The 26,392-nt window shown below is 45.0% G+C and overlaps 1 protein-coding gene across 4 annotated transcripts in view; it reads left to right on the top strand.

Annotated features, from left to right (window-relative positions):
- KARS1 (lysyl-tRNA synthetase 1) overlaps positions 1–26,392 on the top strand; it is a 580,608-nt gene that overhangs the window by 50,712 nt on the left and 503,504 nt on the right. For 3 of the 4 annotated variants that reach the window (XM_044081775.1, XM_044081776.1, XM_044081773.1), the window contains exon 2: positions 9,964–10,147. The exons of the other annotated variant lie outside the window; for it this stretch is intronic. In XM_044081775.1, the coding sequence (XP_043937710.1) occupies positions 10,002–10,147 (146 nt within the window). In that variant the 5' untranslated portion in view covers positions 9,964–10,001. The remainder of the gene's footprint in view (positions 1–9,963; positions 10,148–26,392) is intronic. 4 annotated transcript variants of the gene reach the window in all.

Below are 26,392 nucleotides of genomic sequence, written 5' to 3'. Positions count from 1 at the left end.
CCATGCACTTGTCTATTAAAACTCTGCAGCAAAAAAGTCATTGATTTGATGTTAAATCAATTGTAGTGTGTTCCATATTTTTTCAGTTCAATTCAAAATTACTATAAAAAAAGTAAGTAATTTTGTGGTGTGCTATTTTAAGCCCAGTTATCGGTGTGCATATAGTTTACTGCATCGTAAGTCATTGAGTTTTTTTTTACTGTTCTAAAACAGTCTTTTTTAAATAAATGAATATGTAAAGAATTGTTTCTTTTGTTCATGGGAGGGGGGGTGTTGACATGCCAGCTGAATCAAGATGGGCATTTTCCAAATTTTTGACATGCAGAGCCCAAAAGGTTCACCATCACTGTCTTAGTAAATTCTATTATTTCCTTCTTTTCTACTAACTGGCTTGTATTGTTGTTTGTCTGCTATATACTATATAATTTCTTATTGTGAGGTGAATGATTAAGACCACCATGTAAATACTTGTGGAAAACTGTACGATTTATTGTTCTCTCTTCTAAGTGAAGGCATCTTAACATTATTTTGCTAAATCGCTTTCAGTTTTTACTCACATCTGTGTTTTTTTTTTTTTTTTTTTTTCTTTCTCCTCATCATCTCTGGGCCCTCTCTTAACTTGTATATCAGTACACTCCCCTGGTAAATAAATACTGTCTTCATCTTTGCTGCCTCGGTGAGTTGGCTTTTTTTTTTTTTTTTTTTTTTTTGAGAAATGCTTTTAATTTAATTTTATTTGTTAACCAGGTAAGCCCACTGGACACGAGTGTACCTTTTCAGGAGTGCTACAAAGCGATGTCAGGTTAAATGAGTTGCTCTGAGTTGCACAGTAGGCAAATGGAGGTGTAAGGAATCAAACCCACTTTAGCCTTGACTGCAGTAAAATTGCTCATTAATAAGTTGTAATTGTAATTTTGGGTCTCCTTCTTAACATTGTGATTTACCACAAGTGATGTTTTGGGAGCACTTGTATTTCCTGGTGAAATAGTGACATTTTGTCTGGTAACTCATGTTTCATTGCATTTATGTGATAACTAAACTCTCTTCCTTCTCTGTGTTTGAGTTGTCTTAATGATGATGTTTTGTAGGTGGCCTAACTTCACTGCAGCAGGTTCCAGGGTTCATTTCTGACCTGTGATCTCCTCTTTGTGAACTTTGGTGGTATCCCTGTATTTGTATAAGTTTTCTGTAGGTATTCCAACTTGCCCCTCCAGCTTACTGAATGTATACTGATTGATTTGTCACATTGAGTTGTTCAGATATTACATTTACCTTTGCCTCTGTGGCTAAGGGCATAAGTGAGAAGGTCTGAGAAGGAGCAGTTCACTTAATATTTTACCAGAAATATGATGTTTTGTAGTCCTATCTCGCTTTCATTCTTGCATGTGGGATCGGAGCCGTTCCTCGGCTTCGACTCAGCCTATTTACAAGCTGGAAGACTTCTAGTTGGCTCGTGGCTAGGTAGGTATCCCATGGTGCACCAGTACAATCCCCAGATCTTGTTTGCCGCTTCGACAAGTTCGGATGTGCTTTTTCTTGGCTCTGGACAAGTCTTTCAATTTGTTAAAAATGTTTGGATAATTCTTCCGGTTTACCTTTGAATAGCATTGTTTAGTTAGTGTAGTTTTTACAGTTAGTATACTTGGCTTTTACTAGTGCGCCGTTTGTGTACAATTTCTTCAAGTACAGTTGACCTTTGGCCTTATAGTACTGGGTATCCTGTGTGCCAATTTTCTCTTCTAATATATTTGCTTCATATTAGATATTAGTAATCGTAGATGCCTTTTGTGCTCAGTTAGGCTGTGTGTGTTGTTAGATAGTTAAGTCATAACTTTTTGCGGTTCACTGCTTGCTAATATATTTTTTGTTTTTAGTGTGCCTACAGAACGAGGTTCTGTTCACCTTGTTAATATTTCTTGTTTTTAGTGTGCCAACAGAACTAGATTCTGTTCACCTTGTTAATATTTTCAACATTTTAGACTCATTCCTGTTTTGGTGTGTGCAAGTCTCTGTCTCTGTCTCTCTGTCTCTGTCTCTCTCTCTGTCTGTCTCTGTCTCTGTCTCTCTCTCTCTCTCTCTCTGTCTCTGTCTCTCTCTCTCTCTGTCTCTGTCTCTCTCTCTCTCTCTCTCTGTCTCTGTCTCTGTCTCTCTCTCTCTCTGTCTCTGTCTCTGTCTCTGTCTCTCTCTCTCTCTGTCTCTGTCTCTCTCTCTCTCTCTCTCTCTCTCTGTCTCTCTCTCTCTCTCTGTCTCTGTCATTGTTTCAGTACTAGGTCTGTTTTAGTTGGAGGACCTAGTTGTTTTCCTTATTTCTTCCTGCCCGGGCTAGGCCCGTTTAAGTTAGAGGACCTAGTCCTCATCGTGTCTCTGTCGTTCCTGTAGGGCTAGGCCCGTTTAAGTTAGAGGACCTAGTCCTCTTTTTTTCTTCTGTGTGTGCGTGCGAGTTAATCTTCTGTGAGGATGTCTAAGGAAAGCAAGGATCACAAGCCATCTGGCTTTAAAAAAATGCATAAAATGTTCACAGAAGATGTCCATAATGGATAGCCACAATAACTCTATTTACTGTCTTGGGGCCATCCAGTTACAGTAAACCTGCTTATTTTGCCAATCTTTTAGTGCTAGGGTGTTGCAAGAAAGAAAAAAATAAACTCATTCTAAAAGGTCTCCGTAAACCTTCTTTTGAGGAAGATCTGGCTAACTGTTCCTCCTCTACTACATCTCGGGGATCTAAAAAGGAAAAGTCTAAAGCCCGAGGCCCTTTCCGGCACCGGCTGGTGTCTCGGAGCCACCTCTTAAAATTTCTAAGCCAGACAAATTTACTGTCTCATCTGCCCCACAAAGCTCGGAGCCGATTGAGAAGTTGTACTGCTGTGATTACAGGGTCAGTGCCAAGTACCCCTGAGCTGACCGCTGAGAGTATTCAACGGAGCCAGTCTTTGGAACCCTTACTGGTCTCCCCTACATTGAATTCACCAGTATTACAGAGATCCCGTTCTCCTATTCTCTCCTCAAGGTTTTCCAGGAGTTTATCAGAAGAAGATGTGGAGAGGGTAGTACTGAGACTCTTGAAGTCGTCTGCCTTACCAAAATTGTTGTTGGCTCCGACTCAGTTCCGCGGCCACTTGAGTCCATTCCCCCTTCGGTGATTCCTCCTCAGAGCCTTGCTGGTCTTTCGGAGCTGGAGTGTTTGGTACCGCTGGTGGAACCCTCTGTTCCAGCTCCCCCTATGGTTGTTTTGGAGCAGAGTTCCACTCCGGCACTCTCAGTGCTGTCTGTGGAGTCTAAGCTCCACGGTCAGCCCCAACAGGGATGCCTGGAACCGAACTTCTTCGGTTCCGAGGCTCCCTCTCGGCGCTTAAGTGAGGGTGAGCTTGGATCCTACGTCTATCTTGGAGCCGTTGGCTCTGGAACCGATGGCATCCTTGGTCTCCTCGGAACCTAGGAGGTTCTCTGAACCGGAGACGCCAACATTCGAGATGATGAGTGTGCTGTCCCACTCATCAGCTCCTACCAGGGGTACTGACACCCCCCCCAAAGGCACCTACTTCAATCTCCGCTCCTACACCCTCTCTGGACAGCAGAGACCCGCAGCCTCAGGAGCCACTGGCCGGTGGTCCCCACTCTTCCAAGACCTCCCCGGAATATCTTTCCGAGGAGCCCCCATGGAAGAGAACATGTAAGAGGAAGCATGTAGACTCCCAGGATGAGTCTCTTACTTCGGACACTGACCTTGAGGAGTCCAAAGGGTCCCCCTAGTCCTTTGATGTCGCATTTGTAGACGTCCTGGAAATCCTTAAGCAGAGCTGCGGCTGGCCCACTGTCACCCCTTCTGATGAGGAGTCAGTGTACCTGAAGGCTTTTGGGTCTCAACCTTCAGCCATTTGGGTGTCTCCACCCTTCGAACTGATGGAGCTAGTTATTCGGAAGGTGTGGGATACTCCTGATGTCGTGGAACCAGTCCCCAGGAGACCAAATAAGTTTCTTTCTGCACCTTGAGAAAAGGAATTTTTGTCAAAAGGTGTTCCCGTAGATGCCATGGTGGTGCCAGTGGCCACTAAGAAGGAGTTGGTGGAAACTTCTGTTCATCCACCGAATAAGGATTCTCTAACGATGGACAGATACAGGAAGTGTATCTTCTCTTCAGCAGCATTTACTCTTAGATCGCTGAACTACCTTCCACACTTCACGAGGCTTCAGAGAGCTCTCCTTAAGGAGTTAGGAGATTCTCTACAAGGTACATGTACTGAGGGAGTCCCTGACAAAGTGTCTGCCCAGTTGTCCACCTTGAGCTCTATTGTCAACTCGTCCATGGGGCTTATCTCGTATGCAGCCGATGGAGCGAGTAGAGCAACAGGTTCATGAATTTCCCCAAGGTGTCATTCCTAGATGCGTTTGTGTAATTTTGTGGAACCGTTCGAGTCTACCTTTACCAATGCCCCCTTCGGTTCTTCATTGTTTGGACCTAAGGTAAGGGATACTCTCACCTGGTATGATCAAGAAGGAAAAACACTCTCTACCGTGGGAATACGTTTTACTGTCCCCTCTAGACCATATCCTGAGGGTCAGAGGAGTGGTAAAATGTGGTTCAAGAAGTCCCAGAGGTTTTTCCAGGATGCACAGGGTGACTCCTCCTTCAGCGGCAGAGGAGGAGGAGGAGGGAATGGTAGACATCTCCCTAGAAGCAGGTGCAGACTGCAAAACGAGGGAGGTCGCGATTACTTTTGGGGTCGTCCTTAACCCACGCTCCTGATGTGGGGCAGACGGTTCTTCTCTGGGGCCGGTCGGGGGTCGCATTTATTTGCATCCAGAAGCCTGGCTAACAAATGGGTACAAAGAATTATTACCAGAGGTCATGTCATACCCTTTTTCTCTGCCATCTTGTGTTCCCAAGAGGATCCTGGATGTTCCACCCAATCACAGGGATCAGGCAACTGTGGAGGTCAACAAGTCACTGACAAAGAGTCATCCAGACTGTCCCAGCAGACCAAATAGGATCTGGAACTCAAATTCTTTTTAGTGCCAAAACGTACAGGGGACTGGAGGCTTATCTTGGACCTCAGCAAATTGAACGAATCGGTAAAGGAGGACAAGTTCCAGATGGTGACACTGCAGTCTGTACTCCCGTTATTAGGGAAAGACAATTGGATATGCTCAGTAGATCTCCAAGACGCCTACTACCACATAAAAATGGACAGGGCGTCGAGGAGTCGTCTACGCTTCCGGCTGGGAGCCAGTCATTACCAGTTTCGTGCTCTGCCCTTTGGTTTCACCACAGCCCCCAGGGTGTTCACCAAGTGTATGGGAGTAGTGACAGCTCACCTGCGTCGTCGAGGATTCCAGGTGTTTCTGTATCTGGACGACTGGCTCTTGACCGCCCCCCACCAGGCATCTACCTCAGACCAGGGATGCTACCATTAAGCTTTGTGCCCAGTTGGGAATTTCTATAAATTGGGAAAAATCTGCCTTATTGCCCTCTCAATCTGTGATTTTTATAGGTGCAGAGATACACAGTAGACATGTTGGCCCGTCTTCCTGAAGAAAGGACACAGAATCTGGTTCTTCCACTTCAGTGTCTTCTCCCCCTACGAAAGGTCAAAGCCAAGACTATTCTGCAGCTTCTAGGGACCATGGCTTCCACCATATTACTAGTGCCGCTAGCCAGACTACACATGAGGGTTCTTAAGTAGCTGATGAGGTCCCAGTGGTCCTTTCAGCACCTACCATTATCTCATCATATACTGCTGACAGACTCTTACAAGAAGGACCTCATTTGGTGGACTCAGTAAACCAAGGGCACTTAATTTGTTCCTCGCCAACCCGTTGCCACTGTGACCACGGATGCTCACAGATAGGGTGGGGGGGCATTATCTAGGCAGGACTGTCCAAGGCACATGGCAAGATCATGAGGCTCACCTGCATATCAACGTTCTAGCAACTAGTTCTGGCATTGCAAGCACTTCACGATCTTCTGCCTCTGGGGACTATTGCAGTGCAATCAGATAAACGAGGGAACCAGATCATACCCACTCTGTCGAGAGGCCATTCAAGTTTGGAAATGGGTGATATCTTCCCAGCGTTTTCTGGTGGCAATGCACATTCCAGCGACAACCAACGTGATAGCAGACAAGCTCAGCCGGGCAATCCTGATGCCTTCAGAGTGGTCTCTGAAACAGGAAATAGCGGAGCAGATTTTCTGCAGATGGGGACAGCCTTGCTGCAATCTCTTTGCCAGCCCGATCAATGCCAAATGCAGCAGCTACTTCTCCCTCACCCCCCCCTCTCTGGGGGAGTCACCTAGAGATGCACTGGGTCTCCTGTATGCTTTTCCTCCCTTTCCTCTCATACCCAAGGTTATTCAGAAAGTGAAACGGCTGGAAAGCAAATTGATCCTCATTGCTCCTTACTGGCCTCGTCTGGTTTGGTTCCCCTTTCTCGGGCCTCTTTTCCTAGACTATCCTTGGGTTCTGGACCCAGTTCCAGATCTCTTGACTCGCATGTCAGGCTTGCTTCATCCCTCCTTACACACCCTCAATTTGACAGCTTGGCTGCTTCAGTTCCATCCCTAGTCAGGCTTCATGATTTCTCACCCTCCGTGACACGTATCCTTACGTCCTCTCATAAACCCTCCACTAGGCGACTCTTTTCCAGTAAATGGAGGAGATTATCTGGGCGGAGAAAAAGAATGTTGACCCCCATACCGCCTCCATTCCAGTGGTTTTTGAATTCCTGTCTGAGCTTTTCCATCAGGGATCTGCGGCTGCCACTATCAGTGTTCAATTGACAGCGATTTCAAAATTTCATCTAGGCTTACAAGATTCTAATCCGATGTCACATAGGCTGTACCAAACCTTCCTTAAAGGTGCCACCTTGTTAAGACTCCCATTTCAAGAACCTGTTGCTTCATGGGATTTAAATTTTGTGTTATCCAAATTGACATCTTTGCCCTTTGAGCCTTCTCATTCATCCCCTTTGAAATTCCTGTCTTGGAAGACTTTGTTTTTGGTGGCAATCACATCGGCCAGACAGGTGTCTGAGTTAGAAGCTTTGTCTGGAAAACCCCCTTACTGATTTTTCACAAAGATAGAGTATCTCTTCGTACTAATCCTCCTTTTGTCCCCAAGGTCTGTTCCCATGCCACTTTTAATCAATCCATAGAACTTCCAATGTTCTTCCCAAATCATTCCAACGCAGCAGAATACAGGTTTCATCAGATGGATGTCCATAGACAGTTACGTTTTTATTTGCACCAGACTAAGGAATTCAGGAAATGATCAATTATTTATTTCCTTCTCCGAATCCAGGTCAGGTTTACCAGTTTCCAAAGTGGCACTCTCAAATTGGATTTCTAGCTGTATATCTTAGGTTTACACCTCTGAGGGTAGACCTTTACCTTTCAAAATCAAGGCTCATTCTACGAGATCTCGGTCTACCTCTGTAGCCATTCAAGCCAGGGTCCCACTTGATAATATTTGTGCAGCAGCAACTTGGGCTACCCCTCACACATTTCTTACTCATTACAAATTGGATTTAACCTCCAGGGGCAAAGCATCCTTTGGTTCCATGGTACGCAGGAGTATTTTTTTTCCTTGAGCCACCCAAGAATAAGGTGCTAGGGACGCTGTCCCATATGTAAGAATGAAGGCGAGATAGGACTACATAACATAAAGAAGTTATGTACTTACCATAACGTTCCATGTTTGCAGTCCATCTCACCCTTCATTCTTACAAACCCACCCTCTTACCCCCATCCTGGAAGTACCTGGAGACAGAAAAATATTTTTATCATTATTATCTGGAGACCTTTTAGTATTGGCTTCTTTCTGTTTGTTTATTATTTTTCCTAATTGACAGCAAACAAGATCTGGGGATTGTACTGGTGCACCATGGGATACTTACCTAGCCATGAGCCAACTAGAAGTCTTCCAGCTTATAAATAGGCCAAGTCGGAGCTGAGGATCGGTAAGAATAAAGGGCGAGATGGACTACAAACATGGAACGTTATGGTGAGTACATGACTTCTTTTTTTATCCTCTGTGCCTTTGTCGCTGATTTAATCTTTCACTTCATTTTGCAGTTAATGGATTTTTTAAATTATTTTGTTCAGACTTGTCCGCAGTAGGGACCTAGCCATGTCCTTGCAGAGTAGCACAGTCACCTTCTTTGCTTTGCTACTGTTCCTTTAGTACCCCAAAGCATTCCTTCATTTTGCAGTTACTGTGGATACTGTTTGGTATGGTCATAGACTGTTCTTTCTCTGGATCAGTTACAACTCAGCACTGAGCTTCCAACAAATAGTTGCACTGAATTCCTAAGTCTTGTCCATATGTGGTGCTTAGGAGACCATGTTCACCCATGATATCCTCAGCAGAGTTAATCAGCTTCCTCCTACTTGTTTTAATTTACAGAGAATATATTTATTGAAGCAGTGGTGTTACCACCTCTAATCTGGTGGCTGGCCTCCCCCATATTCTGAATTCTGCCTGTAGCTCAACATTCCTTTTACCTTGAAGTCATTTTACATTTTTGTGTTTTCTCAGATCATCATTTGTACCAGCTGAGTAGCAGCATTTCCACACAGTGTACTACTCCTTGTTTAGTCTAAATGTAGCAAAGTTCATATGGCTTCATTTACTTAATTTACATTATCTAATCTGGTAAGTGAGCTGGTCTGAGTGCCTTTTCTCAGTCATAGTAGAAGGTATATATTACAAATACAAATGTCGAAATAGTTGTAGGTATGTTCATAGAGTGTTTATAAAATAGGAGTAATATTTGCATGATATACATGGACATGTAGCAAAACGTATATACATAGAGATCTGTATAGATAGCCCTACGTAGAAATTAGTCTGGCCAGATTGTTTAAATTGTCTTTTAGTAATGATTTTGTGATTCTTTTGCTGTTTCATATATGGCTGAACTTTTCCAAGTTTTGTTGAGGGAAAATTTTTCAAACTATGTTGATGGAAGGGAAATTCCCCTTTGTCCAAGGTGTAGTTCATTATATTAAGGAAGGGGTTGTGAAAGGCAGAGCCTCCTTGCTTGGGATTGTGGAGGGTGGAGCTTTGTCCCAGCTGAATGTGGGATCCCGAATGTTTAAAATTCATCGTTTTAATATGAGTTGACTTTAACCTTCTGGCTCCTATGACAAGAATCTTGCATCCGACCGTGATGCTTCTTTTTGGGCTTTTTAATAACTTAAAATGTGAGGGCGGCCACGGTGGTGCAGTGGTTAGCATTGTCGCCTCACAGCAAGAGGTTCTCCGGTTCGATCCTCGGCTGGGGTGCCTTCTGTGCAGAGTCTGCATGTCCTCCCTGTGGTCGCGTGGGTTTCCTCCGGGTGCTCCGGTTTCCTTCCACATCCCAAAGACATGTTGTAGGTGGATTGGACACTCTAAATTGGCCCTAGGTGTGAGTGCGTGTGTGTGTGCCTTATGTGGAAGGTTGGGCGCCGGGCTGGCAACTTGACACTGTAAAACCTCACTGCCAATCATGAGCGGACAGGTGATCCGCTGTGGCGACCCCTAATCGGGAAAAGCCGAAAGAAGAAGAATAACTTAAAATGTGACCTTTAGAACAAAGAACATTAAGTGCTGTAGGACAGCATCTGACCACTGGTGTTTTTTTTTGTATGTATTTTGAGGCAGTGGGACATATGTAACACTGGTCATTCTGTGATTCATAACTTTTTTTTTTTTTAACTGAAGAACACTGTGTGTGAATCAGTTTTTAGTTTTACTGAAGTGGGGATCCTTCAAAACACATTACAAGTTACCTCTCATGGATTTTAAATGCTTCTCCTGGGACAGGCTTTCAGTTAGTTGCATTTTAAATGTACAAGTGCTTGAAAATGCATGTAGAGAAGCTTGAAGTGGACTGTACAGTTTCTGTATAAGGATCAAGGTTTTAAGTTACCTAATAAAAGAACTTTCCTGACTGCATACTTTCTTGTATCTTTTTCAATAGGCATTGCTAATGGGCACTAATATTGAACCGTGTGCACCATGCTGATGCTGGCTATTCGCAGAGCTTCTGGGCTGGGGTATAGCCATTTCTTCAGGGCAAGGGTGTTATGGAACAAAGTGCAATTGTGCGACCTCGCTTCATTTTCACCTCTCTGCAGTAAAGCCACAGTGCATGATGGGAGAAGGTTGGTGCTCCTCCTGCTTCTGACTAAGCCAGCCAAGTATTGCTTCATATTCGTGTCATTTACAAATGGAACGTGCTGCCTGTTGAACTCATGCTGAGAGTAGTTTGTTGATTTGTCCATGGCAGAAGTCTGTGTATGACACATGGCAGTAGTGTTGTTACTCCCTCAATGTGTAGATGACTGGGATTTTGGCAGCAAGCTCTGTATTGTTAGAGTTGGCAGGGCAGATAACATTTTGGTGTTCATCTTGGACTCGCTCTCTCTCTTTTTTATTTATTTATTTATTTATTTTTTGTGGTGCACAAACCAGACATCTGTATCAGTCTGCCAACTTGAGTTTGGCAGCAAGATCGGCTTATGAAAAGACCAGATGAGGGATGAATGAAGTTGTTTTGTAGTGGTGCTCCAATCCCTCGTGAATAGGCAGGATTGCAGGGGAGGACTGAATTTCAGCAGAGGAAAATGCATTTCTGCCAAAAGAGCAAGAAGCAGTCTCCATACATCATTGTTTTATATCCCACAGACAGTGTGCCGTACTGTTGAACAAAAAAAAAAAAGTGAGTGGCACATGTCTGATTTTTGAGGAATGTGATAGCTTTCCCACTGGTCTGGATTATTGTTGCCCTAATTATTTTAGGTGTAAACATTGTTGCTACTGAATTTTGCTGGCCACTTACAGATGGTGCATTATTACCATTGTTCTTGAAATGGGGTTGGCCCAAAATTCAGGTTGGCATTTATTTATATGAGGGGGAGGGCTGGGAATCATCTCTGTCTCTGCCTTAAGATGGAGTGAAGATTGCACTCATTAGAAAGGAGACCTGTTTGTGGGGGGAGAGAGAGGACACCATTTCATGACTTTTTTTTGAAAGAGTTGTTATAGGAAAAGGAATGGTTGATCTTTTATAACATGGTCTTAGGGCGACTATTTAGTATCTGTGTAATGGTGAAGTTTGGAAGCAGGAGGCTTGAGGTTTGCCTATTCATGGATCATAGGGTTTAGCTGAGAATGCAGTAGGAATTCACATTTTTCATTGAAGTCCAAGGGAGATAATGCTAGTAAAAAATGAGAGTAACAACTGGAATAAAGTGACATTGCATGGTAGAGTAGTACATAATGGACTAAAACTACAAAAACCCTAATGAGAACAACGTGAGAGCAGTCCCCCAAAGCACTGTTTTCTGACTTCCAAGATGATGGCACACTGATCACCAGTTTGAGTTCAGTTCTCCCAGTGTGCAAAACAGAAACTTCGACCAGAGATATTGTTGGCTTGAGTAAAATTCAGTTACTGGCCTGCAAGTATACTGCCTGGATGTCTGCAAAGAAGAAACTAGTAGAGCCTGAAATAATTTCAGCTAGAAAGCATGAAGAGAAACTATGAAGAATCTTGCAGCTGTATAGCAAAAATCAGTTCAAGCTGATTAGAGCGGATTTAAATAAATGAAATACTGAAGGAGTATGTCAACTCAATAACAAAAGGTTGGAAAAAAAAATGGAAGAAGTTTAAATGGATGCTCAATAACAAAAGGTTGGAAAAAAAATGGAAGAAGTTTAAATGGATGTTTAGATGAGCAGATAAAACTGCAAAAATCAGAGGTTGAAATGAAGAATAGCCTGGCTGACTGAGTATGAGACTGCTTAGGAAGAGATATTTCAGAGCATGTGTGGAAATTCTAAGATTTTCTGCTGTACCAGAGAAACTAGGAGCAGAGAGGCACAAATAAACAACTGGATTGATACTCCACAGCAGGAATAATTAAAAAGGAACAATTTTTGTATATGCTCCAAGTATGGCCATGAGAAAGCAGACAAACCTTTATTAGTAAAAATGCAAACCTCCCAGCAGAAATAGTTGATCTGACAAAACCGAGTCAAAATGGCAAAGTATTAAAATTTGGACAGAGTGTTGGTGGAAAAATTATTATTCGCTGTACATCAGGCAGAAGAGAAACACATTTTGATCCACTAATCCGGAAATGTCGTGAGGCAGGTGTGAGATTCAAGCTGCTGTATCCAGCTGTAGTCAGAATTTTTGGTTTTCCTGGAGCATCAGTCTTTTCTTTTTTTTTTTTTTTTTTTTTTGATGCAGAGCAGGCTAAAGGAGGAAGTGCAAAAGTTTGTCCAACAAAAAATGAGCCATCGAGCCGAAGGGGGGGACTCTGACTGCCAATGAAACCTTTTCCACTAGTCCAGAGAGAAGCCTAGGAGTTGACCAGAATTGGGAGCACAGTGGAATTGAATGGGAGTTGGAGATGAACAGGAAGAAGACCAACAACATGGAAATTAATGACTAAATGTGAGATTGCAAAGCATGGATCACATTTGTGAAATATGGCTGTATAAGAATAAGTGGAAAGAGTAGTCTTTTGTTGACTTGGGTAAACGTGTGAGGAACTGAAAGGCATTTGCGTCACTTCATGTCATTAATGTTTGAAAGGGCTCCAAGGGTAGGGGAGGAGGAAGGAAAATGATCACTGTAAGTAAAACAATTTCTTCTCTTAATAGTACTTCTAAGAAACTTTTCACAGTATAAATTGCATGTTTTATAGTAAAGTATTTTAATTGTTCTTGTATGTGATAGTTATTAAAATAAACGGATGCATTTTTTCCTTCCTCTTTTGGTTTTAAGAAATGTAGGCGTTACAGTGCAAAAAGAAAAGCTAGACAGAAGCATGCTTAAGTTAATAGGCTGTAATTTTATGTTTTTTAGACATCTTTATGAAATTATCACGACATAGGCAGTCATACATTTATATAAACGAAAATAAACCATGTTGACTTAATTTTAGTTACATTGTACATTACTTATAATTTATCCAGTCGTCAAACATTGCATATCTCATTCAATCCTGCCTTCTTTTAAACCCTTTCCTCTTCTACATGTATTATCACAATTCCCATTTTTTTCTCTGTAATTTGCTCCTACCCTTTTCTAAAAATCCCAATTCCAGTTGTTTTCATCTTCTAGTACAGTTGGTTTAGACTTTGATTTCCATTTTCTAGTAATTGCTATTTTGGCAGCCACCATAATTAGACTCACCAAGGGCTTACTGTGTCTAGACAATTCTGATTCTGTATCCTTGCTTAGAAAAAATCATTTCCTTAGATGCACGAATTTGCTCACCCAGTATCTCTGATAAAGTAGTCTGCAGTGAATCTTTAAAGTCTGTCAACTCAATACACTCCAGGAAAATGTGTTCCCAGATGTTCTTCTTCTCACATTGCTGCAGTCCTAACACTTGGGTAGTCCGCTGTAAGTATAAGGCTGACGTCGGTCAGGGCGCATTTGACTGACGTCAGGACGTCAGGGTACAAATGCGCATGACCGACGTCATATCCTCAGTCTTTTTTGCCGCATGGTCCGATGCAGAAGCAGTATTGCAAGTGCTGGTTGGCGTTCTGAGATTTTTCGATTTAGAAGTTTCAGACCGAGTTCAAAGTTGGCTAAGTACCCCGTTGGGGGATATTTTGGTTTTTTCTTGCCTCAGTCATTTACCGGATGTCAGAAAAAGTTAATAATTGCATTTCTTGTGGGAAACAGATACCGCATAGAGATTATCATACTTTGTGTATTCCTTGCTTAGGGCCTGAGCACGACGTTGTTGGCTGTCGCTCTTGTGCTAGATTTAATAAACACACTATAAAGAGAAGGTTGGATTGTGCAAGGTTAGTCTTTGGGAAGCGGTGCAACTATAAAATGCCGTCGGATGCTCCGACGCCCGCTTCTTCGAAGAAGCGCAAGGACAAGGCAGTTAAGCCTAGGCTAGAAGAACCGTCTGTACCAGACGCCGGTTCTTTGGAGGTTTCGGTGGAGCCGGTGGCTCCACCGGAGGTTTCTTTGTGTTCCCAGGGTGAGACCTTATTATTGCAGGATGTGGCCTCTCAGGAGACTAGTCAGGTTGAGGGGCTTCTCATCTTACTATACTCCCCTCCCTTCCCAAGGTGGCTAGGCCCTCTCCTTATGTTTCAAAGTCGTCCCCCTGGACCAGGCCAGGTTTGGCTTCAGTTGGTGTTACCCCTAGCTCCTCAGGTACTGTGCCCAAGAAGCATATGCTTAAAATGGCAGAAGATTTGATTACTTTGATTAGGGGTTCTATGCCCCCTCCTGATAAGAGACCTAGGGTGGATCCTGAGCTGGGGCGTTTTGAGCAGGCTTCAGATGTTTCAGAGTCTTCGGCTGAAGACTTGCAGGAGTACTCTCCTTATTCTGATTCTGATGTGGATGATTCTACTCCTTCTGCTACTCCTCCTGAGGATTTTTCTTTTTCAGAAACTCTTCATTCCATGAGGGAGCATTTTAAGTGGGAGGGTCAGGGCTTCTCTGATTCCAGGAAAAGGCTTAGGGAATTTCTGTTTTTACCCCAGCATAGGCCTTTGGCTATACCTCCTGTTTTGGATGTAGTGGACGATGTTTTACAGAAGCTTCTCTTAATCCTGATTCTTTGCCTCCTGCTCCTGTTAAGCCGGATAGGTATTACAGGGTGCCTGAAGCTCATAAGTATCTTTTTAAGAGTCCTAGGGCAGACCCAGAGACTATTAGCCAGGGGCCTAAAGGTGTGAAGGCTTCTGTTGTTAAGAATCCGGTTCCTGCAGACAAGGAGGCTAGGGCCTTGGATAGATGGGGAAAGAAAGTCTATACTTCTTCCACTCTTGCTATGAGGGCTCTGAATTGCCAGTTTCACATGTTGAAATACCAAAATTATCTCCTTTCACTATTGAAGTCTAAGGTTGATGCTCTGGCAGTGGGTATTGATTGTAAGGAGTTGCAAGATTTAGTGCATGTTTCTGAACAGGTGGGTAAGCATTCTTTGCAATGTGGTTTTGATGCTGTACAGGCCTCGTCTAGGGTGGCTGCCACTGGGTCAGTCCTTCGCAGGCACGCCTGGCTGAGGGATCAGAATTTGTCTGAACATGTTAAGACAAGGATTTTAGATGCTCCTTTACAATCTGACGTGTTGTTTGGTCCTCCTGTTGAGACAGTCTTAAAGAAAATGGAGGACAAGGCTAAGTCTATGCAGACTGTTAAAGATTTTTTGCAGGTCCAGCCTCCAAAGTTTAGTAGAAATTGGCCTACTAAAGGGTGGACATATCCTTCTTATGGTTCACAGTCTAGGGGTAGATCTAGACGTGGTAAGGGCAGAGCCCAGGGTTCTTTCAGGCCTAGAACAGGGAGTTCTCCTGCACAGGCTTCGGGTGAGGGCAGGGGTCAGTCCTTTCGTCAGCAGACCCAATGACCTACCTTTTCAGCTGCCAGAGCCTGCTCGTCTGGCAGCACCTTTGGGAGGAAGGTTGGCACTTTTCAAAGAAAATTGGAGTTTAATTACCCAGGACAGATGGGTATTGGATATCATTCACCACGGCTACAGGTTTTATTTCCATACCTTGCCTCCTTTCAAAGGCATGCCAGACGTTCCTCCTCCACAAAGACTAGAAGCTCACAAACAGGTTTCTCTGTTGCTCCAACTAGGGGCCATACAGCCGGTCCCTCTGCCAGAAGTGGGCCTAGGATTTTATTCTCGCCTGTTCCTAGTACCAAAGAAGGGGAACACGTGGAGACCAATTTTGGATTTATCTATCCTCAACACTTATCTGGACATTCCCAAGTTCAAAATGTTGACGTTGCAGCAGCTTTTACCTCTGCTGGGCAAAGATCATCGGATGGTAACTTTGGATCTCAAGGAGGCTTACCTTCATGTTCCTATCAGATTAAGTTGCAGGAAGTATCTGCGTTTTCGAGCTGGGACTTCTCACTATCAGTTCTCTGCATTGCCCTTTGGCTTATCTACTGCGCCCAGAGTGTTCACGAAAGTTCTCCTCCAGTGATAGCTTTCTTCAGACAAAAAGGAATACAGATCTATCCTTATTTGGACGACTGCCTAATTCTGGCTCAAGGAAGAGAAGAGCTTCTTCATCATTTGGATTATGTGATAGCAGTGCTAAGATGCCTAGGGTATTCTGTGAACGAAATAAAGTCCAGTCTAGTACCCTCTCAAGACATGTGCTTTCTGGGTGTGAGACTGAATACAGCATCCCAGATGGCCTTTTTAACCCCGGACAAACAAAGGAGTCTATCCCTTTACTTCCATCAACTATCTCATCAGTCCGGGCTGACTGCAAGGACAGTCCTTCAAGCCTTAGGGTTCATGGCATCTTGTATTCTGGTGCTTCCCAATGCCAAACTGCATATGAGGAAGCTACAATGGTATCTCAAAAATGTATGGACACAGCACTGCCAGGATCTAGACACTGTCATTCAAATAATACCTTGCATTCAAAAGGAATTTTTGTGGTGGGCTCAGGAATGTCACCTAAACAAGGGACTCTCTGTGACCCGGCCAGAGGCGAGTCAGATTTTAACGACAGATGCCTCAGACAAAGCTTGGGGAGCTCATCTAAATGGAAAGTGGATACAAAACAAGTGGCCTGTCAGACTACAACATCTACATATCAACATGAAGGAGATGTTAGCAGTCCAGTTTGCATTAATTGCTTTCAAGGAATTGCTTCTTCCAGGGCAGGTGTTGATTCTAACAGACAACACAACTGTCATGTGGTACATCAACAAGCAAGGGGGAACGCATTCTTATCCTCTATGCAGGCAAGCAATGATTTTGTGGGAGACTGCTCTCAGTTTACAGCTCAATCTTCAGGCAAGGTTTCTGCCAGGAGCACAGAACTCCTTAGCAGATGTGTTGAGCAGGCAATTATGGATCCCCACGAGTGGAAATTGGATCCTCATGTATTTCAGAAATTGACAGTGTCATGGGGAACTCCAGACATAGATCTGTTCGCTACTCCACTAAACCATCAGCTGCCAAAGTTTTGCACAAAAAGGTTTCATCCCACAGCTTGGAAAGTGGATGCTCTTTCTTTCAATTGGAGCAATCTTCATGTATATGCCTTTCCACCTCTGCCTCTCCTCCCAAAGGTACTTCTAAAGGTCAGACAGGACAAGCCAAGGATGATTTTAATAGCTCCGGATTGGCCTCGACAACACTGGTACCCATTACTGAGAAGTCTGGTACGGAAGCCTCCATGGCCTTTGCCTTGATTCCACACCTGTTGTCAGGAGGACAGCCATTTGCTAAATGTCAAGCTTCACTCTCTGCACCTAACAGCCTGGCATATTCTGTTTTGAACCAAAGTGGGCCTCCACTTCCTCAGCAAGTTTTGAATGTTATTTTGGAAGCTAGGAGGCCTAGTACAAGGAAAGTGTACGCAGACAAATGGAAGAGATTTTTGTTTTGGAGTGCAGCAAAAGATTTTGATGTTTCTGAGCCTAATTTGAGTGTGGCTCTTCAATATCTTACTGAGTTACTGGACAAAGGTTTGTCTTTCTCTTCTATTAAAGTTCATGCTGCAGCAATTTCAGCTCACTATGATTGCAAACCCACCATTGTTTTCTCATCCTTTGTTCAAGCAATTTCTTAGAGGGGCAAAGAATATAAGACCCCCACGAAGAGCTCCTACTCCTGCTTGGGATCTCAATTTTGTGTTGGAGAAACTCACTCTACAACCTTTTGAGCCTGCAGCTACTGCTGAGTTGAAATATTTATCTTGGAAGACTGCTTTTTTGTTGGCCATTACCTCTGCAAGAAGGGTTTCTGAATTACAGGCCCTTATGGCAGTTGAGCCTTTCTTGATTTTCCATAAGGATAGGGTATCATTACGTACTAATCCTTCCTTTATGCCTAAGGTGGTTTCTAGTGTGGCTTTAATCCAAACTATTCATTTGCCTACTTTTTATGCAAATCCCCAAAATAAAGGGAAAAGATTTTGCACACTTTAGATGTCCACAGGCAGTTGCGTTATTATTTGGACAGAACTAAAGGGTTCAGGCAGTCTCAGCAGTTGTTTGTTTCTTTTGCCTTGAGTTCTCAGGGCAAGCCTGTATCAAAACAAACTATTTCTAAGTGGATTGGGTTTTGCATTGCTTTCTGTTATTCCCATCATGGCAAGGAGATTCCAGCTGGGATTAGGCCTCATTCCACTAGGGCTACTGCCACTTCAACAGCTTTTTTGAGGGGAGTGGCAACCAAGGATATTTTGGAGGCAGCTACTTGGAGTTCTGTACATACTTTCTCTAGGCATTATCACCTGCCCCTTTACTCTAAGTCCAGGGCTGGTTTTGCCACTGCTGTTTTGCAGGGCATTTTGGCAGCTCCTGCTTCCTTGTAGTTAGCCATCTTCCCTTACCCCTGCTTTGGGATTCTACCCAAGTGTTAGGACTGCAGCAATGTGAGATGAAGAACATAGTACAGTTTTGTACCTACCATAAATGTAGATGTTCGAAGATCCACATTGCTGCAGTCCAATCCCTCCTCCTTCCCCTCTGTAGTTAGAGGCGGTTGTGTGGGTTGGGTTGTACATTTTGTGTATATTGTATATATATTGTACATATAGTTAGTGCAGGGGTGGTTGGTTGGTTGTTTGCTGTCTTTTGGTTTTGACCTTTATTTTTAGGGTCTTCTGACATCTGGGGCAAGAAAAGACTGAGGATATGACGTCGGTCATGCGCATTTGTACCCTGACGTCCTGACGTCAGTCAAATGCGCCCTGACCGACGTCAGCCTTATACTTTGATATTCGGGCCGACCAAGGACAGCGGACTACCCAAGTGTTAGGACTGCAGCAATGTGGATCTTCGAACATCTACATTTATGGTAGGTACAAAACTGTACTTTTCCTCTCTCTTCTCCATCACACCTATAACATTTGTGGTCTACCTGAGGAAAAATTATCTGGGGTCTACTTTTGGTGTAAAAATACCTATGTAAACATTTCCAAGGAAAAATCCTAAATCTTCTAGATTTTGTTGTGTATTTGGGAGACGTACATATATCCTCCTTGTTTCTTTATGAATTGCTTGTCCAGTCTCTCTTCCCAATCCTTTCTAGCCTCCCCTGATTCTTGTAGTTGTCATGCAATGTTGTATATGCTCTACTAATTATTCCGTTTTTAATAGCAGCTTCTGTTTTAGATTCTACTAAAATTCTGCCAGTGCTGGTCTTTTGTTTAGGACCCCCCACACACACACATTTTTTTTCTCATGGTCTGTACTCTGATATCAATCCTTGATAGTGAAGGCAATCTCTAACCTGCAGTCCAAATATTTAATTTTGTGGTGTTGAGGTGGGAGATGGGGTGCAAAAGTACACAAATCATAGTATGTGCAGAGCTGATTTTTCTCTCTTGCATAGTTGAATGTCTGGATTAAGATGCCCTTGGCTTAATCTAATAAAGGCAATAACATGCATCTTAAGTGTGATAATAGCTATCTGTGTAGCACAAATGTTACTTAGGAGGGTTAAACTTTATTTAAAGATGTACATAGTTGTGCGTTTGTATTATGTTAAAAGGTTTGGGGGTGTTTTTTTTTTTTGTTTGAGGGTTTTTATTAAAAAAAAAAGTCTTATACAATGTGGCGTAGGTTCCAGTGCTTATAAGAAAAAAAAACTGTATAAAAGAGTAATCTGCCAGGCATTAATGGGCGCGTGTATCACAGAAGCTGGAATTAGACATTTATAAAAGCTGCCATATGTAATATGTAGGGATAATGACTTCTCGTAATGGTGATGCTTTCCATATTATATTGGAATGTGGATGGTTTCACAAGTATAGACCAAAAGGAAAGACTATTATCGTAAGAAATGCAGAATACCAATGGCAATGCTGCAGGAGACATGTTTGGAAAGAAGTGAGCATGTAAATTTGACAGAGAGAGGATTTCAGGATGGATATTCCACAGAATACCAGGGACAAAAGAAAAGGAGTAATTTTATTAATTGCTAGTGGAGCTCCAGTAGTTGCAGAAGATGAAAAAAGGATAATGGCAGATTTGTAGCAGTAAGTGTCTAGTGGTAAGGGGTGAGGATTACCCTGGCGTCTATTTATATTCCACCTAAAATTGCTGTTTTGGAGCTTAAAAACATTGGGAGAAGTATTCCTGTTGAAAGCTGATTATTACTTGTAGGTGGGGACTGAGTTAAACTTGCAACAATAAGGATGTATCTGGTGGGCCTAGAAGGGGAAATGTAACAAAAAAGGATAGATTTCTGAAGAACTTCATGAAAATATTTGGTATGAAAGCTATAAATTCAGTAGCGGGAACTCTGAGAATTTGTATATTCTTCCCCAAGGAACAGTAACTGGACTTAATACAAATTATATTCCACAGCTATATTCCACAGCTACATGCCCATTTTATTGAGAACCGTATTTAAAAGGAAGGGATCCACTAACATCTTGGAAAAAAGCTGTGTTGGCTGTAATACCTAAAGACCATTGTGGTTTTGTGAAGGGGAGATAAACATTTGACAACATTAATAGAACAATGAAGTAGAACGTAAGAAAGTACCACTGTTATTGGTAGGTCTTGATGCCGAGAAAGCATTTGACAAAGTGAGCTGAGATTTGATGAACAGGGCAATGGAAGCATTTACATTTCCTGACACATTATGCAGAATTGGAGACAAAAATCAAGTGGGAAGGTTCCTGTCTGATAAGTTGTGTCTGAACAGAGAAACCAGGTAGGAGTGTCCTCTTTCCTCTCTTATTTGCTTCATATTTATAACTATTGGCAAAGAAAATAAGGGACTCTAAAATTTGGGTCTATTTTATATATTCGAACGCTTAATTGTTCGAGTCACTAAAGATCGAACTTTAGTGATCTAACAATTAAATGTTTGAATATATTAAAAATATTTACAAAAAAAAGTAAAGGATGTAAGCAGGGGGGTAAGCCCCCCCCTGCACCCCCCCACTACTTAAATATACCAACTCCGAGATTGCACTTCCGTGTGCTACAGTGCTGAAATGGAAAGTTTCCCATTTCCTACACTGTAGCTCGATCTTGGAGTTGGTATATTTAAGTAGCAGGATGTGAGGGGGGTGCAGGGAGGCTTGCCCCCCTGCTTACACCCTTTAGTTTAGTTTGTGTTTTTTTTTTAATTTTTTAAAATATTCGATCATTAAATGTTTGCTCACTAAAGTTCGATCTTTAGTGATTCGAACATTTAAGCATTCAAATGTATAAAATAGACCCTAAAATTCAAGGATATAATTGGCATGGTGTTCAAGAAAAGTTAGATCTGAAGTAGGATATTCATTTGTCTGCAACCTGTGGGTTATGGATCCGATATCGGATCCGAACCGGCATGGTTTTCCAGCTATGGATCCAAGCTCTCAGCTCCTCCCCTCACCCATAATGCCCTGCTCTACCCTCATGACCTCAGATCTCGTTTGCCGCGCTGGTGACTGGATTTGCATTCATAGCTCTCAGCTAAGTGGTGATTTATTACCTGTTAAAACAGAAAATTTTAAGTTTTTTGTGTAATTCTGTGTGAAAGTTTAGGTTTCTCTCTTTGATAGTTTTATTTTGAGTTAAATTAAGTAATTTTTTTTTTCCCTCCCCTCGCTGTTGCGTAGAGTGTGTGTGTTGGGCCTGAGTGTCTTTTTGTTTAAGTTACTTTTAGTAGCTTTATAGATTATGGCTGATCAGCCTAAATCTATTTTCTCCAAATGCTCCGAGTGTGGCCATAAGCTCTCACCGGCTGATGGCCACACTCGGTGTGTTAAGTGTCTCGGGGTTGAACACCTCACATCTGGTTGTTCCATTTGTGCAGGGTTCAACCCCAGGGCACTGAGGGAGCGGAGGTCCAAGCTTGTCTTGGCGGGTCTTTTACCGCCAGACTCGGCTCCGGCCTCCGCTCCTTCGGGAACAACTGTGGCTACGGTTGTTCCCCCTGTGGCACCCCCTCCTGCTCCTGGGACTCAACCTCCCGTTTCTGGAGAGGAGAGGGACGCTAGTAAAAAGGACCGGAGGGAGAAGCACCACAAGCGGGCCGAGACCTCTGTTTCGGCCCCGCCAGCCAAGCGGGCTTCTCCCCCGGCTCCGTTGTCGGTTCGGTCTCCTCCTTCTCGGCTCCGGTCCCCTGTGTGCTTTTCACCGGGTCCTGAGGAGGAGGAGACCCGATCTCCGTCGAGGCTATCGAGGAGGCACTCCAGGCCTACCTCGGTAGCCTCGTCGAGATCTACACATAGCCTTTCTGATGCTGATCTGGACCGGATGATGAGAAGGTTCATCCAGGCCCAGATGCAGATGGGAGTGCTCTTGCCTCCCCCCCCTCCGGGAGCTCAACACCCTTTTAAGCCTATTGCTCCTTCTCCGACCCGCTATCCGGGTTCGGAGCAGCTGGAGCCGAGCAGCTTGAGGGGTGGGTCGGCGCCGATAGTACTTGGTACCGGATCCGACCCTGCCCTCGAGTGCGTCGGATCCGACCTCGGAGCCTGGATCCGAGCCTCGGATCCGGGGATCAGTGCTCCTTCGGCGCCCTGTGTCGGAGCGTACTGTCGCTTCGGATCCGGCGCGCGCCGGCTCGTCCACTCGGATCCGACGGGGAGCCCATTGTCGGATCCTTTGGTCCAGGTCGCCTCCCCTTCGGCTTTTGATGTAGTGGAGAGGGCTCTGTTGAGGGTCTCCGGACGCCCGGCACTTGCTTCCGCTCCGTCCCGCGCTCCCTCTGCACTGGGCCAGGCTTCCACCATCCGGCCCCTGGGACAGCCCGTTTCTGTGCCCCAAGTTGCTCCTATGGAGCAAATTGCTGCTTGCGAGGACTCCTCTGACAGCCCCCCAGAGGAGGTCCCTCGCAAGCATACGTGCAAAAGGAGGCACATTGACTCCCCCGAGTCTCTCACAGAAGACACGGACTTGGAGGAAGGGGAAGGCTCCCCACGGTCACCCCCCGAGGATGTCTCCTTTGGAGACATCATGGAAATGCTCCGTATAAGGGGGGGGTGGTCTGCCCCCAAGTCTTCCTCGGACGAGTCCGTGTTCTTGGAGGCATTTGAAACGGGCCCGTCTACCTCTTGGGTGTCCCCCCCTGCCGACCCCCTGGTGGACCTTATTACCACCAGGGCGTGGAAGGAACCGGACACCGTGGAGCCAATTCCCAAAAGACCGGATAGGATCCTTAGTCCGCCATCCGACCGGGCCCATTGGAGTAAGGGGCCTCCGGTAGATGCCATGTTGACGGCGGCCACAAAGAGGGAACTGGCTCAGGAGAGTCCCTCAGTCCACCCACCGAGCAAGGAGTCTCGGATGATGGACCGCTTGGGGAAGCGGATGTTCAGTTCGGCGACCTTCTCGGTGAGGGCGCTGAACTATTTGGCACATGTCATTAGGATGCAGCGAGATCTTATTAAGGAATACGCTGCATCCCCCCCTGAGTCCATTTCGGAGGAGGACAGAGTTCTGCACTCCACCATGGCCACTCTTAGGTCAGTTACAAATACTTCTATGCGGCTACTCTCCCATGCAACGGAAGGCGCTGCTAGAGCTGCGGGCACAGGACTGGTCACTAGACGTCAGGCCTGGCTCCGTCACTGCGATTTTTCTGAGCCCTTCAAAGCGTCGTTTGCAACGCCTTTGATGGTTCTGCTCTGTTTGGCAAGACCGTTCGCGAGGCGTTGACCCAGAGCGAAAGGACGGAAGACGCTGTCTGCCGTCGGAATCCGCTTCTCTGCACCCCAGAGGCCCTATTCTAGGAACCAAAAGGGTCAGAAGAAGATGTGGTTCCGGAAGTCGCAGCAGTCCCAGCCTGCTCCGGACAACCAGTCCTTCCGTGGCAGAGGAGGACAGGGAGGACGCCGCCCTAGAGGCAGAGGGGCTCCCAGAAACTTCGGGTCCAGGGAACCTTTCTCTGAACGGCCCGCAGCAACCCTGAGGGTTGCCCAACTGCTCTACTCTGGAGGCAGTCGGGGACGTTTTGGGCACCTAGCGGCATGGGAGTCCATAACATCGGACCGCTGGGTTCTCCAAATCATATCCAGGGATATCGCATTCCTTTCCTTCACCTTCCAAAGTTAAGGTCCCTCGCAGACGCCCCACCCGGGCAACGGGAGGCCGCTTTGGCAGAAATTGGCCATCTGCTAAAGACAAGAGCCATCCAGCCCGTTCCCCAGACCAGATCGGATCAGGGTTCTACTCCAGATTCTTTTAGTGCCAAAAAGACGGGGAACTAAGACCAATCCTAGACCTCTCTCTCTTGAATCTGGCAGTCCCCAAAGAAAAATTCAATGGTCACTCTGCAGTCTATTCTCCCCTTCTGGGAGAAAATCACTGGATGTGCTCGATAGACCTCAAGGACGCGTACTACCACATCCTGATGGACAGGCGCTCAGGAGGTTTCTCCGCTTCGGCTGGGAGCCAGTCACTACCAGTTCGGGTCCTTCCCTTTGGTCTCACCACAGCCCCAGGGTGTTCACCAAAGTATTAGCAGTGGTAGCGGCCCACCTGAGGCTTCAGGGGTGCAGGTCTTTCCCTACCTGGACGACTGGCTTCTTACCGCCCCAACAAGGCATCTACTTCTATTGGCGAGACTCCTTTCTCCATCTTGCTCCTTTCTGGGCATCACAATAAATACAAAGAAGTCCAACCTGGCCCACACAGCTCTTAGATTTTATAGGGGCCAGGCTAGACACAAGGAGTTTACGAGCCTTCCTCACTGCGGACAGAGTTCTAAATCTGCAGCTCCAGGTGCGGGCCATTCTCCATTCAAGTTCTGTTCCAGCGGAGTTGGTCCTGAGGGCTCTAGGGTCCATGGCATCGGCTATAGCACTTCTTCCTCTTGCCAGGCTCAATATGCATTCTACAGTGGACGCTCTTAGTACAGTGGTCATACCTTGCTCTCCCCATGCATCATCCCATAGCGATCAGCAAGGCTTGCAAGCGGTCCCTCTTGTGGTGGCTCCACTCCCGGATCTCCACAAAGGCCGCCCATTTTGTGCTTCTCCCCTCTCGCCACGGTGACCACGGACGCCTCGCCTCGGGTGGGGGCACTTTGGGCCGGACCGTCCAAGGCACGTGGAACGATTCAGAGACCTTACTGCATATCAATGTTCTAGAGATGAGAGCAGTGCTCTTAGCGTTGCTAGCACTTCAGGACTTTCTTCCCTTGGGAACAATTGCGATTCAATCGGACAACATGTCTGTTGTCTGGTACATCAACAAGCAAGGGGAACAAGGTCTTACCCTCTTTGTCGAGGCCATGAGAGTTTGGGAATGGGCAATCTCCACCAATCGCTTTCTAATAGCAACGCACATTCCAGGTCGGTCCAACATCCTAGCGGACAAGCTCAGTCGCACCATTCTGACCCCTTACGAGTGGTCTCTCAATTGTCAAGTAGCGAACGCATATTCGCACGGTGGGGAACCCCTTCATGCGATCTTTTTGCTTCTCCCTCAAACACCAAGTGCAACAGTTTTTTCGCTCTAATACCTCCTCCCGGAGGTACCCCAAGAGACGCTCTGGTGCATGCTTGGCCACCCGGTCTTCTGTATGCCTATCCACCCTTGCCTCTGATGCTCCAAGTTCTTCAGAAAGCCTCTCGGGTGGGTTGCAGAATGATTCTCATTGCTCCATTCTGGCCTCGACAGATCTGGTTCCCCTTCCTAAGGTCTCACTCGGTGAATCCTCCTTGGATTCTAGATCCCATCCCGGATCTGATATCCCATCCATCCTGCATTCCTCCTCCGAATCTGGACAACCTGAAGCTGACCGCTTGGCTGCTCCAGTTCCACTCTTGATAAGGACTAAAGGTATTTCATCACCGGTAAAGGCAATTTTGGTGGCGGCTCATAAACCATCCACTAGAAAGGTTTACGAAGCAAGTGGAAACGTTTCTCTTGTGGGCGGAGCGGCAAGACCTGAATCCCTTCACGGTTCCTCTCCCTTTAGTGCTTGACTTTCTAACCACTCTCTTTAACGATGGTGCCAGCAGTTCCACAGTCAAAGTACAACTGGCGGCAATTTCTCACTATCACATTGGCCATGACTCTAATCCTCTTATGTCAGCCAAATTGTGTAAAATTTTTCTTAAAGGTACTTTTCTTCTCAGGCCCCTATAAAACAAGCAGTTCCTCCTTGGGACCTTTCTCTGGTCCTACAGGCCTTGACCGCCTCCTTTCGAGCCAGCGGCTACGGTGGATCTCAAATTCTTGTCCTACAAGACAGCCTTTTGGTAGCCATTACATCAGCCAAGAGAGTTTCTGAACTTCAAGCATTATCAGCTAAACCTCCTTACTTGGTATTTCATCCGGACCGTGTCTCCCTCAGGACCAACCCGTCCTTTCTTCCTAAAATCGCTTCTGAAGCAAACATCAATCAATCCATTAACCTCCCTGTTTTCTTCCCTAAATATGAAAACAAAGGTGAATATAAGCTACATTCACTAGATGTTCA

Source organism: Protopterus annectens, chromosome 8.part1 (assembly GCF_019279795.1).
Source record: "Protopterus annectens isolate FY-2018-M chromosome 8.part1, PAN1.0, whole genome shotgun sequence".
Lineage (NCBI taxonomy): Eukaryota > Metazoa > Chordata > Ceratodontiformes > Protopteridae > Protopterus > Protopterus annectens.
The sequence above is the reverse complement of the archived record's forward strand: the minus strand, read 5'-3'. Positions and strand labels throughout refer to the sequence as shown.